The sequence below is a fragment of the Sus scrofa genome, chromosome 8 (assembly GCF_000003025.6).
Source record: "Sus scrofa isolate TJ Tabasco breed Duroc chromosome 8, Sscrofa11.1, whole genome shotgun sequence".
Classification (NCBI taxonomy): domain Eukaryota; kingdom Metazoa; phylum Chordata; class Mammalia; order Artiodactyla; family Suidae; genus Sus; species Sus scrofa.
The window spans coordinates 124505572-124519662 of record NC_010450.4 but is presented as its reverse complement, the minus strand read 5'-3'; the positions used below and the strand labels follow the sequence as shown (position 1 = coordinate 124519662).

The window sequence follows — 14091 nt, the reverse complement described above, 5'->3', positions numbered from 1 at the left end:
AGGAGAACACTCTGCTTAAGAACAGAGGCTCTGGAACCAAATCTGGTACAAATGAAACACCTTCCTCTTGCTTACAGGGTGATCTGGGGCAAGTTACCTAACCTTTCCATGCCTCAGTTTCTGCAAAAGTCTGTACCTAAACCAAAGAGTACCTGAATGGAGGCAGTTAAATGAGATTAACCAAAGTACATGAGAGAGTCCGGCAGATGGTGAGATCTCAGCCAGGCTCAGCTTGAACTAATACCAGATTATCATGATTACAAAAACAGTATTTTCTATTATGATTGCACAAAAGAAATGGTTCATAAAAGGGGAAGATTTTTGGATTTTTATGGCAGTTGCAAAATCAGAGAAAGAAAGGAAAGGAAGAGATTTAATGAGAACGTCAAAGTGGATCTCTCAATCAAGCACTGAGTCACCCAGAAGGGTCTGGCATGCACCTCCATCAAAGCTGGAGACTGTTAGCAGACTAGTAGGTTTGTTTCCCACAATTTGTTTGTGAGTGCCAGACATCTGAGAGTTAAGAAGGCAGCTGAAAATCTTCCTCTCATTCCTTCTAGAATTTTCATTGACGTACACTAGGAAATCTCAAGCAGTGCAGCTGCAGTGTGGGGTGCGGGATTGGATTTGCATGTGTGTAGACAAGGATTCACTGTCCCTATCTAAGAGTGTCTGTGTCTCCTAAGACTGGTCTGAGGCTGGAGATCCCATCTCACAGTCCCCGGAGAGCTCAGGCTGGTGGATGCGGAAGGAGGACCTGAAAATCCCTGAAGAGTCCGGCCTTTCCCACAGCTACAGACAAGGGGACTTGAGACCAGCATTTTTACGCTGTTGTTTAACAATATACGGATCAGGTTTTATTTACACTTGCTATTCCAGCCTCCTGGCTGAGGTCCCTTCTAAGTCCTCCGAGTAAAGGCACCCTCTTGGCCAGCCTGAAGCCTGACTGGGGTCACGGGGGATAACAACGTCCTTTCTATTATGAATCCATTTGAGGCTGGTTTTATCAATTCAATGTTAACATTCGCTCTGAAAATAAATGGAAAATGAACTGAAATGATAGACTTGGAAGTCTTATGTACTCAAAAGAAAACAATGATGGTACACAGATTTGAAAGCGAAATTAAGACAAAAGGATTTTTTTTCAAGTATGTCTAGAGTATTTTTCAAAAACCTGAAATAACCCCAAACTATTTTGGAGAAGCGAGGACTGCAGCAGGGTTACTTTCAAGACAGGGAACATCTTCTGTCTCATCACCCTGGTCCTTTTTCTTGGAGATGTTTTTAGTTCAGCTTGGGAACCTACCTGATATTTGGCCAGCAGTTTGCTCTTCCAGAGGGAGTGGGCAATATCATGAATGGACAGGCGCAGGTTGTGGGTGCTGCCTTTGAAATGAAGAGCCTTGGGCTCTTCTAGAAGCTGTCCTCCCATCTGTCTCTCGAGCTGCAAAACTTCCTGCAACGACATGCCCCAAACCCCAAGCAAATGACTGACCCACGTCACTTCTGTAGACGCCTCCTCACTCTGCGCGCCCCCCGCCCCCCCACATCCTAACTGGGCAACTCGAGACTTCCATTCTGCAGCCCAGAGACCCCCCACCTGAGGCCCCAGCCAGTTTGCATGCGACTGGGCCACACCAACCGTCACTGTCTCAGCAACCCACATCGCACTGTTGTGGGGCACATTCAGAACTGACTGCATTTCTTGATAGACAAGACGAATATTTTACCAAGGACAGGGAAATAATAGTCAGAGCCCTGCATGGGAAGAACCCCCACTAAAAGAAAAAAGAGGTAGAAAAATAAACAGATAAGTCGATTTTTCAATGAACTTTTAAGGAAAGGGACGAATAACTTGAAAACAAACCAAACAAACCAAATATCATGGATTGGTGACTGCAGCCAACAAATAAAAATCTGAAATGTGTTTTGGGTACTTTTTCTATTTTTTGTTTGTTTGTTTGTTTCTTTACCTACATAAACAAATATATATATTGCCTGTTACCGCAGGATGTGAAAACTCTCAGGCCAGGGATGAAACCTCAACCATAGCAACAACCCAAGCCCTTGCGTGACACTGCCAGATCCTTAACCTACTGCACCCAAGGGAACTCCCAGAAATAACATTTTTGCTTAAAGTTATTCACTGCACCATTCCAAGTGATCAAAAATTAAAACATGCTAATATTCTACTAGAGGAAAATATACTGACACAGATTAGGAGGGTTTTTTCAGCACCAAAAATATTGATCTAAAGAGTTGCAGAGATTAAATTCTGTAAAAACCACCTCATGTCTCAAGAACTGTGACTGATTTTAAAAATCTGCTTTGTAACTTTGTGCTATAAAGATGTTTAACATGAAGATAAATTCTATATATATTTCCATCCCTCAAGCTCGTTAATGGAAGTTAATGAGGCATTTTCAGCCAACTACAGCTGCCGTTATCCAAACATCAGCAAACCAGAAGTTATCAAAAAAACAAAGTATCCACGCCTCCTCTGCTACCTGAACCATCCCTATGCATTTTGTTCCTCTCATGCTTTAAAGCTTTAGGGATACAAATATGCATGCCCCGAAGAGTTTAGGGAAATGATGGATTTTATAACAATATAAAAGCAAAATACAATTTCCTTCCTGAGTGAACTTTCAATGGAAAGCATGGGGTTCAATAGCCCAGGCGATCATTCAGGCCATTCCACACGCATGCGCTGGGCATCTCTTCCTGCAGAGATGGAGGGTCACAGTGGAGAACTGTGAGTACGGGGCATGAACTACAGGCCAGTAAGTGCAGAGCTTACCAACATCATTGATTAGATGGCAACAGCTCATTTCAAACTGCTCCTTTAGTGGTTCTTAGCATCCATCATCTTTGAGTCAGGCCACTGTTCTGCACGGAGCAAGCTGCTGAGAGGTCCTTTAAGGTGTAGGGATTATTAGGGTAATGTGGAATGCGTCTCAGGCGGGGACTCCTCTAATTAGTGTGTAATGGAAGAGAGGAGGCAAGAGCACACTGACAGGGAGGTGGGTGTGGTCCCACTGCCGCAGAGTATTGCCGCTGAGAATATGCACCCTTGCTGGCTGAGGAGGAGCTATTACTTGTGACAGCAGCCTGCGCAGTCAGCCAGCCCCTGCCACATATGCTGTGTCCTTGCACCCTGGCCCTGCAGGGCGGCAGCTCAGCAGGTCCTGCGGGGTCCCCTGTAGACCCTCTAAATCTACCCAGCCCAGAGTCACACATGCTCCTCCTGGAACACCCTCCCCACAACACTTCAGACTCCATCCTTGACAAGAAGCTGGCCATGTGGAAATGAAGATGAATAAGAAAAGTGAGGGTTAATTGCAGTTGCTTCTGCTTCAGCAGGAAGGCATAATGAGCTTATGTTGATCATGTTTGGTGTCTGGTTAGCATAATAGAGAAAGCTGATGTTCCCAGTGAACCTGGCACCTGACAAATTCTAAAGCTAAAATGATGTTTGTTTATAAGCCATTAGAAGAAAAGAAACATAATTAGAAATCTTTGAGATTACAGTCATGCCAATCAATCAGTTCTAGCTTCTTTCCAGTACACCCTAATTACCTCATCAAGACATCTAAAGAGCAATCGATAGTAATTATCTGATTACTATAGATCTTCATTATGTCCAAATTATCTCCCTGGGATGTCTAAAAGACGATGCATTGTATTCCGGGAGGTAATTGTACCCAACAATGTATAATCCACACCCCGTTCCTACATTCAACACAGATGGCCAGAGGAGACGGAGAACAGGATCAGGGTTTTTGGCAAAAAAAACCCACCCTAAACTGCCTATTGGCCATGGCCTTGAAGTCAAGAAATCTAATACCATGTTTTAGTGCAAAGTCAGAGTTGGACGCAGCCCAAGAATAAGGCTCAGGCCTTGGCTTCTTTGGCACTGACCAAAGTCATGGTAATAGTTCTCCCCAGTGAGGAGAGAGATTGGGTTGGTTTGGGCCCTTTTTTGAAAGAAAGTATCACATAAAGTGCCTTAAAAAACTTGGGGCCAGAGAACACATGTCCAAATTCTTTTTTCTTTTCTTTTTTAGGGCCAGACCTGTGGCATACGGAAGGTCCAGGGCTGGGGGTCAAATTGGAGCTACAGCTACAGGAAAATGCCACAGCCATGGCAGCAATGGATCCATGCCACCTCTACAACCTACACTGCAGTTTGGGGCAATGCCAGATCCTTAACCCACTGGACAATGCAACATATTCTCAATTTGTCCATCTCTCCACCAACCAAGAGGGACACAAAGCTGCTGTGCAGAGCTGGGAGGAACGTGACTTTTCTTTCTCTTTCAGTTGGAAAGGAAACCTGCTGAGAAAGGTAACTGCCCACCAAGACACATCCATGCTTAGAGTAAGATCTCTAAACGTATATGATGGCATATGCCATCAGTCAAAAAATCGAGCGAGCATTTTGTTTGTTTCCTCATAAGTTACATACCTACACTGATACATAGGTACGGTAATATAGTACCAGAATATAACTAAGGTTAAAACTATGAGCTAAGATGAATACACACGGTAAGCCCTATATGGTCCTCTTTTGCCCCCAAAAGCTCATTGGTCTGGGGGCTGGGAAGTCCATTTTGGAGACTGCTGGCTGGGGCAGTTGTCCCTCGATTGGTACTTTGGGGGGAATTAGCCCAGGAGTAAAGGATTCAGTAAGAAAAATCCTTACCAAACTTAACATTTTTTCCTAAAAAGTAGCAACTGGTATGATACACCCAGGATGTTCAACTTTAAGGAAACACACCAAAATAGAGGAAGAGACAGTAACTAAAGCACAAATTGGAAATATTATTGTGTGAATTAAAGCTATTAAAATCAATAAATAATATTACTGGGAAACTAAAATCATCTAAACTCATACATGAAACGGAGATGACTGGCTACATACGGCAAATGCCATACATAAATTTTGTGTCAGAAGACAGAAGAGGCAGGCCCACTTGATAGGCTAAATCAGGCTTTTGTTCCATATTGTTATGATTTAAGTATCATAACGTCAGACATTTTATAGCTGATACCACTTAAAATTAATGTAACTTATACTTTAAATAGCTTGATTCTCTGAATTCCTTCTGCAGGAGGTCATTTTGGTTATTATACATGATACCGATAAGTAAGAGAACATAAAAATAACAGGTGTGTGAATCAGTAAGATACAGCTTTAGAATAAAATGCTTTCTTCTCCTTAATCTTCCTGAAAGCATTCATTCAATATGCCTGCAGGCGTCACATCAGGCTCTGGGACACAGGGACAAGTTGGTCTCTGTCCCTGCCTCAAACCACACTCTCAGAGACCATAGCTGTGGGGAGACCGACATACAGACACATAACCCCAGCACAGTGTGCTCAGCTCGAAGATAGCTTCTTTGGGATTCCAGACAGCTTTTGGGTCCCAAAGGTTAGGATATTTCACAAACCTTAAAAGAAGGTAGGAACAAAATATATTTAAGGTCAAAAGACTTAGGTAGACTTAAGAAAAATATCATGACCTTGGAAAGAAATGCCATAACAGGAATTAGGATCATCTAGGCTCTTTGTAGTCAGAAATATAAATGTCACCTTCCTTTTGCAAAGGCTGTCCTCCCTCCTAGCAGCACCTCCACCACAGTGCCTTGTTCGGGCTCTGCTTCTACAGAAGGGGTGACTTTCTGCCAGCTTCGTCCGTTCTGTGTCCACTCCTCCAACTTAGCCTTGAAGAGACTCTTTCGGAGGTCAGTTATCAACAAAAATGTTTCTAGAATGCCCATCCTTCCATGGGAACATACACGTGAACCCCACACTGCCAGAAGCAGGCCTGTGCAGCACAGCCTGCTGCCCACTGGGACCTAGGCAATCCCGTGGAATGGTTGCTTCTCAGTGTGGTGGTCGCCCCAACACAGGCTCCTCCGTGGCCGTGAGTGAGGGCTGTATTGATTCCGGGAGCCTGTGAGGGATTGTTCGAAAGGCAAGGACAAGGGATTCCACAGTAGAAACAAGCAGCTTTTACAATAACCAATTAAACCAAGACATTATCCATGCCCAGCCATTAGCCTGGGCCACTTAAGAGCCACAATAAATCCAAGCTGTTTTAAAGGGCTGCGCGTACAAAGGGAGCACCCTCTGGCCTGCACCCAGCTCTCGCAGGCTCCGTGCAGATGGGATCTGCTCTCATTAAGGCACGTGGGAGGAGCCCTACAACTCCCACCCTCTGCTTTCCAAGCCCGGGAGTTTCTCACTTGCATCACTGTTACTGCTGGGCTAGGCCAAGCCTGCCTCCACACTGCCACTCTGTTGCTCCTCCTCCTCTGGGTCCCTCCCAGCAGGCAGGGGGGTGTGTATGTGGGGGTGTCAGCCTCAGCTAGTGCACCTGAGCCCCAGGAAACAGGGCTACGAACACTGAGATGCTTGAGGTGCGTGTCGTGGAATGTGACACGTCTCCATCCCAGGGCAGTGACTTTGCCCAGGAACTGTGTGAGGTGCTGGGGCCCTGGCTTCGTCCTCCACACTCCGTGCTCACCCTTGTCCTGCTCAAGGACTTGGCTCTTCTCTCATACCACTTCTCTGAATGAACTGTGCTTCTTCCTTGAAGGCATTTTTTTTTTTTAGCCTCCAGTTTCTCGAGAAGTGATCATCCAATTTGTGAGTTATCCAGCCTTTAGCCTCTCCATCTCTCTTATTTTCCCTCCAACGAGTCTTCTATCATTCCTCTCCTTTTCTTAGAACTCTTATCCGCTACAGATAAGAAGACACAAATGATGAAACTTAAATCCCATCTAACACATTAAAATCTCTTCTGAAAGAGAGGATTGGAAGAGGTTAAATCAAGGCTTTGCTTATTTTGTCTTGCTTCTTTCTTGGTATAGTCTGGATGTGACTTGTCTGCATGCCCTTCATTTTGACAGACGCACGGAGCCCTGTGTGGGCTCTATTCACTGCTGCCAAGGAGCCTGCAGGCAGCGCCTGGATCCTGGGCAGGTGGATGCAGTTCTCGTGGGGACACCACAAAGGGCAGTTAGTGGAGCAGTAGCCAGCCCTGCATGTCAGGGCTTTTCTGTTTGGTTTGTCTCTTCAGCTCCAAGGAAAGGGACCCTCACGCCACACTCTGTGCAGTTTAAGACCTGTGTCCTACCTTCACCAAGCTTCTGTCATATGGACGCAGTGCTCTCCAGGTACAAAGAACAAACTGGCAGACATTCAGTGTGCCACACACATTAAACCCCAGAGACCAGCCTCAAGGACTGTGCTGCTTGGTGTTTTTAAAAAGTCACATCTCCCATCAGATTTTATGGAACCTGCTTTACTCCTATTCATTCCTGTGCTGAAACCTGCCCTTGTAACTTGGGATGAGGAATCTCTTTGCTAGAGGCTATCTCTGCTGTCGCTGTCACAGCCATGGGCTGTACTCTTCCAAAGCAGAGGCCAGACAGAGGGCCATCCTTCTCTCCTTTCCCTGTCAGCTCGGCTCTTGGCTCCCGGTGGGCTGCCTCCCCTTCTGGCCTCAGGCAGCAGAGCAGCTATGGGAGCATCTGACCGGTGGCCGGCCTCTCACTGCTCAAGCATCACCACAGGCGCCCAGGCTCTCTGCACTACTTCCTTTCAGGGCTCATGCTGGGTGCTCTGCTCTCCCCTGAGTGTGTCTTTCATACTTCTCCCTTATAATAACAAGGTTGGACTTGGGTGACCATGTGCAAACCCCTCTCCGTCAGGTCACTTCATTTCTAGGGCTCTGCCTGCTGCTCCCACAGCTGCTGTTGCCACGGATGCTTGGTCTGGGCTGCCAGTTCCAGCTGCCCAGTCAGGTAGATCTGTGACACAGCAAAATGCAAAAGGGTAGCACTCAGGAAGTGGACACATCGCTTGTCCACCTCTGGGCTTACTTCTAAGGAAAAGATGATCTCACACATCGCATCTATGGATTAGGAATAGGACTTTTTAGGTTGTTCTAGAGCTTTAAGACATCTTGTATTTCTTTTCTCCCTTCAACATTTTTTTTTTTCTTTTTTGCTTTTTAGGGCCGCGAGTACAGCACATAGAAGTTCCCAGGCTACGGGTTACATCAGCGCTGCAGCCGCCAGCCTACACCACAGCCACAGTGACAAAGGATCTAAGCCACATCTGTGACCTTCACCACAGCTCACTGCAATGCTGGATCTTTTAACCTGCTGGGTGAGGACAGGAATCAAACCCACATCCTCACGGATCCTAGTTGGGTTCATTACCACTGAGCCCTGAAAGGAACACCCTGACATTAATTCTTTAACTTCTATGTCAGTTTCCTGTTTTTGCAGTAAGAAATCACCGTAAGCTTAGTGACTTAAACACACAAAAAATTTGTTCTTTACAGCTCTGTGGGTCAGAAGTAGTTGCTAAAAGCAAGGTGGTACTAGAGATGCCTTCCGTTCTAGAGGCTCTAGGGAAGAACTTGCTTTTTTTTTGTCTTTTCCATTTTCCAGTGTTGCCTACATTCTTTGGCTTATAGTCCCCCTTCCTCCCTCTTCAAAGCCAACAATGGTACATCTCTGATGCTTCTTCCATGGTCATATATCCTTTTGACCATAGCTCGGAAAGTATAAGCCCCAAGGAATTATACCAGACACACTCTGATAATCCAGGATAACTTCTTTGTATCAGGTCTGTACTCTAAATCATCTCTGTCAAGTTTCCACTGGCACATAAAGTAACACTTCACAGGTTCTGAACATTGTGCATAGGTATCTTTAGGAAACCATTACTCTGCTATCACAACTTCTATTTCCCTTTCTCTCTTTCCTCCCTCTCTCTCAAAACAGAATTCAACATTGCAGGTCACTTCAAAAACATATAATAGGGACAGGACCAAATGAGAAGATGATAAACATGGGTTAGGAGTTCCCAAAGAGGGTTCAAGTTAGATCTCTGACCTAGGGAAATGGGTTAAGGATTTGGTGTTGCCACAGCTGTGGTTTGGATTCAGTCCTGGTCCTGGAACTTCCATAAGCCATGGGTGTAACCATGGGTAGAGAAGGGATTAAGATGGCAGAGTAGAAGGACTGGAGCTCACCCTCTCTCACAAAAGCAACAAAATTACAGCCAACTGCTGAACAAGCTTCAACAAAATAGACTGAAAACTATCAAAAAAGATCTACAGCTCCAGAAGATAAAGAGGAGGCCACACTGAGATGGTAGGAGAGGTGATTATGCAATATAATCAACCCGATACCCGCCATGTGGGCAGCCCACAGAATGGAAAGTAACTGTATCACAGAAGGCTCACCCATGGGAGTGAGAGTTCTGAGCCCCACGTCAGGATCCCATGCTGGGGATCTGGCATTGGGAGAAGCCATCCCTGGAGCATTTGGTACTGAGGGCCAGTGAGGCTTACACACAAGAGCTTCATGGACTGGGGGAAATGGAAACTCCACTCTTGAAAGGCTCACACAGGTTTTTGTGTGTGCTGGGTCTGAAGGCAAAGCAAAGACTCCATCGGAATCTAGGTCAGACCTACCTACCTTCCTCCTGGGAAAATGGAGTGACTATCGCTCACTGTCAGGGGAAGGACATTGGAAGCAAAGGTCTCAGGAATAACCATCAGTATGTGCTCCTCTAGAGGTGGCCATTTTGGAAAAATCTGGTCCCTACCCATCAGTGCTGAGAAGCCCCAGGCCAAACAATACACCTGGTGGGAACAAAGTCCCACCTGTCAGCAAGCGGGCTGTCTCAAGACCCCCCCAGGCACACAGCTGCATCTAATCACACCCAGAGACAAAGCTCCACCCATCAGAGGAACAAGAATCAGCTCCACCTACAAGTGGCAGGCACCAATCCCTCCCATTGGGAAGCTTGCAGCAAGCCCCAGTACCAACTTTAGCCACGGGGGCGGGGGTAGACATAAGAAGCAAAAGAGGCCACAATCCTACTGTCTGCAAAAAGGAGACCACACCAAAATGAAAGGCAGAGAAAATTATGACTCAGATAAGGGAACAAGAAAAAGCCCCAGAAAAAACAGCTAAGTGATCTGGAAATTACCAACATCCATGAAAAAGACTTTAGATTAATAATAGTAAAGACAATTCAAGATTTTGCAAATAAACTGGAGGCAAAGATTGATAAATTACATTGAGCAAAGAAATTGAAGATTTAAGGATTAAGCAACCAGAGATGCAAAATACAACTGAAATAAAAAATTCGGAGTTCCTGTCGTGGTGCAGCAGAAACGAAACTGACTAGGAACCATGAGTTGCAGGTTCGATCCCTGGCCTTGCTCAGTGGGTTAAGGATCCAGCGTTGCTGTGAGCTGTGGAGTAGGTCACAGACAGCTCGATCTGGTGTTGCTGTGGCTCTGGCATGGGCTGGCAGCTGTAGCTCTGATTAGACCCCTAGCCCAGGAACCTACATATGCTGTGGGTGCAGCCCTAAAAAAGGACAAAAAAGATTAAAAAAAATTCACTAGAAGCAATCAATAGCAGAATACAGGAGGAAAAAGAACAAATAAGCAAGGTGGAAGACAGATTAGTGATTACTCACGCTTAACAGAAAAGAGAAAAAAAACTGAAAAGAAATGAAGACAGTCTAAGAGAACTCGGGGACAATGTTAAATGCACCAAAACCCATATTATATGGGTGCCAGAAGGAAGAGAGAGAGATAAAAGGCCAGAGAAAACATTTGAAGAGATAACAGCTGAAAACTTCCCTAACATGGGAAAAGAATCACTCACTCAAATCCAGGAAGTACAAGTACCATGTAAATAAGTCTAAGGAGGAACACCCCAAGACACATATTAATCAAACCAACCAAAATTAAAGACAAAGAGAAAATATTGAAAGCAACTAGGGAAAAGAAACAAATAACATAAAGGGACCCCTGATAAGGTTATCAGTAGATTTTTCAGCAGAAACTCTGCAGGCCAGAAGGGAATGGCACTATATACTTAAAATGATGAAAGGAAAAACCTCCAACCAAGATTACTCTACCCAGCAAAGCTCTTGTTCAGATTCGAAGAAGAAATCAAAAGCTTTACAGACAAGCAAAACCTAAGAGAATTCAGCACCATTAAACCAGCTTTATGACAAATACTAAAGAATTTCTCTAGGTGGAAAAGAAAAGGCCACAACTAGAAATGAAAATATTACAGTGACAAGACTCATCAGTAAAGGCATATATATAATAAAGGTAGTAAATCATCCACATACTAATATGCTACCAAAACCAGAAATCACAAGAAGAGGAGGGTACAAATGCAGGATACTGGAGATGCACTTGCAATTAAAAGACAACTTAAAACAATCTTGTATATATATATATACATATAGACTCCTATATCAAAACTTCATGATAACTGCAAACCAAAACTCTACAATAGATACACATACAAATAAAAAGCAATCCAAAAACAACACTAAAGATAACCTTCAAACCACAAGAAGGGAAGAAAAAAAACAAATCCAAAACAGTTAATAAAATGGCAATAAAAACATTCAAATCAATAACTTAAATGTAAATGGACTAAATGTCCCAACCAAAAGACATAGACTGGCTGATATATATATACTTTCTTCAGGAGACCCACTTCAGTTCTAGGGACATATACAAATTGAAATTGAGAGGATGGAGAAAGTATTTCATGTAAATGGATATCAAAAGAAAGCTGCAGTAGCAATACTTATGTCAGACAAAAAAGACCTTAAGATATTATAAGAGACAAAGAAGGACATTACATAATGATCAAAGATCAATCCAAGAAGAAGATACAGCAATTGTAAATATATATGTACCCAACATAGGATCACATCAATATATAAGGCAACTGCTAACAACCTTAAAAGAAGAAATGCACAATAACAGCAGGACACTTTAACGCCCCACTTACAGCAATGGACAGATCATCCAAACAGAAAATCAAAAAGAAAACACAGACCTTAAATGATTTATTAGACCAGATGTACTTAATAGATATTTACAGAACTTTTCATCCAAAAACAGCAGAATACACATTCCTTTCATGTGCACATGGAACAATCTCCAGGATAGATCATATTATGGGCCACAAATCAAGCCTCAGTAAATATAAGAAAACTGAATTCATATCAAGCGTCTTTTCCAACCACAATGCTATACAACTGGAAATAAACAAAAAAATGGCAAAAATCACAAACAGGTCAAGACTAAACAGCATGCTACTAAACAACCAATGGATCACTGAAGAAATCAAAGAGGAAATTAAAAAATACCTAGAAGCAAGTAATAACAGACACAGCAATCCAAAACATGGGATGCAGCAAAAGCAGTTCTAAGAGGGAAGTTTATAGCAATACAAGCCTACCTCACAAGACAAGAAAATCTCACATAAACAATCTAACTTTACACCTAAAGTGACTAGAGAGAGTAGAACAGACAAAACCCAAAGTTAGCAGAAGGAAAGAAATCATAAAGATCAGAGCAGAAATAAATGAAATAGAAATGAAGAAAACCATAGAAAAGATCAATGAAACTAAAAGCTGGCTCTTTGAAAAGATCAACAAAATTGATAAAGCCTTAGCCAGACTCAACAAGAGAGAAGATTCAAATCAATAAAATTAGAAATGAAAAAGAAGACAGTACAATGGACATCAGAGAAATACAAAGGATCATAAGAGACTACAAGCAACTACATGCCAATAAAATGGATAACCTAGAAGAAATGCACAGTTCTTAGGAAAGTACAATCTTCCAAGACTAAACCAAGACAAAATAGAAAAGATGAACAGACCAATCACAGGTACTGAAACTGAAACTATAATTTAAAAACTAACAACAAACAAAAGTCCAGGCCAGATGGCTTCACAGGTGAATTCTATAAAACAACATTTAGAGTGGAGTTAACACCTATCCTTCTGAAACTCTTCCAAAAAACTGCAGAGGAAGGAACACTCCCAGACTCATTCTATGAGGCCACCATTACCCTGATACCAAAACCAGACAAAGATACCACAAAAAAGTAAATTATAGGCCAATATCACTGATGAACATAGATACAAAAATCCTCAACAAAATACTAGCAAACCAAATCCAACAATACATTAAAAGGATAGTACACCATGATCAAGTGGGATTTATTCAGGGATGCCAGGGTTTCTCAATATCTGCAAATCCATCAGTGTAAGAGACACATTAACAAACTTAAGAATAAAAACCATATATATGATCCTCTCAATAGATGCAGAAAAAACTTTTGGCAAAATCCAACACCCATTTCTGATAAAAACCCTCCAGAAAGCAGGCATGGAGGAACCTACCTTGACATAATAAAGACCATAGATGACAAACTCACAGCTAACATCATCCTCAGTGGTGAAAAGCTGAGAAAATTTCCACCAAGATCAGCAACAAGACAAGGATGTCTGTTCTTGCCTCTACTATTCAACATAGTTTTCTAAGAATAAACTTATTTCATAGTTTCACAGAAATAAACCCAGACACCTATGACCAATTAATCTTTGACAAAGGAGGCAAGAATATAAAATTGGAAAAAGACATTCTCTTTAGCAAGTGGTGCTGGGAAAACTGGAGAGCTGCACGTAAATCAACAAAACTAGAATACCCCCTTCACACCATGCACAAAAATAAACTCAAAATGGCTTAAAGACCTAATCATAAGATACGACACCATAAAACTCCTAGAGGAGAACATAGGTAAAACATTCTCTGACATCAACCATACAAATGTTTTCTTAGGTCAGTCTCCCAAGGCAATAGAAATAAAAACAAAAATAAACCAATGGGACCTAATCAAACTCACAAGCTTTGGCACCACAAAAGAAACCATAAAAAATGAAAAAAAAACCCCGTGGAATGGGAGAAAATAGTTGCAAATGATGCAAATGACAAGGACTTAATCTCCAAAATATGCAAACAGCTCAGACTTCAACAGCAAAAAACAAAAAACCCAATTGAAAAATGGGTGGAAGATCTGAAGAGACATTTCTCCAAAGAAGACATATGGAAAACAGAATGGAGGTACCTCAGAAAACTAAATTTGGAACTACCATATGACCCAGCAATCCCCCCCAGGCATATATCTGGACAAAACTTTCCTTGAAAAAAACACACGCACCCCTATG

At 42.9% G+C, this 14091-nt stretch overlaps 1 protein-coding gene across 2 annotated transcripts in view; it reads right to left on the bottom strand.

Moving 5' to 3' along the window:
* The window catches only part of UNC5C (unc-5 netrin receptor C), a 384392-nt gene that overhangs the window by 14093 nt on the left and 356208 nt on the right, over positions 1–14091 (bottom strand). For both annotated transcript variants that reach the window (XM_021100734.1, XM_021100735.1), the window contains one exon: positions 1307–1456. In XM_021100734.1, the coding sequence (XP_020956393.1) occupies positions 1307–1456 (150 nt within the window). The remainder of the gene's footprint in view (positions 1–1306; positions 1457–14091) is intronic.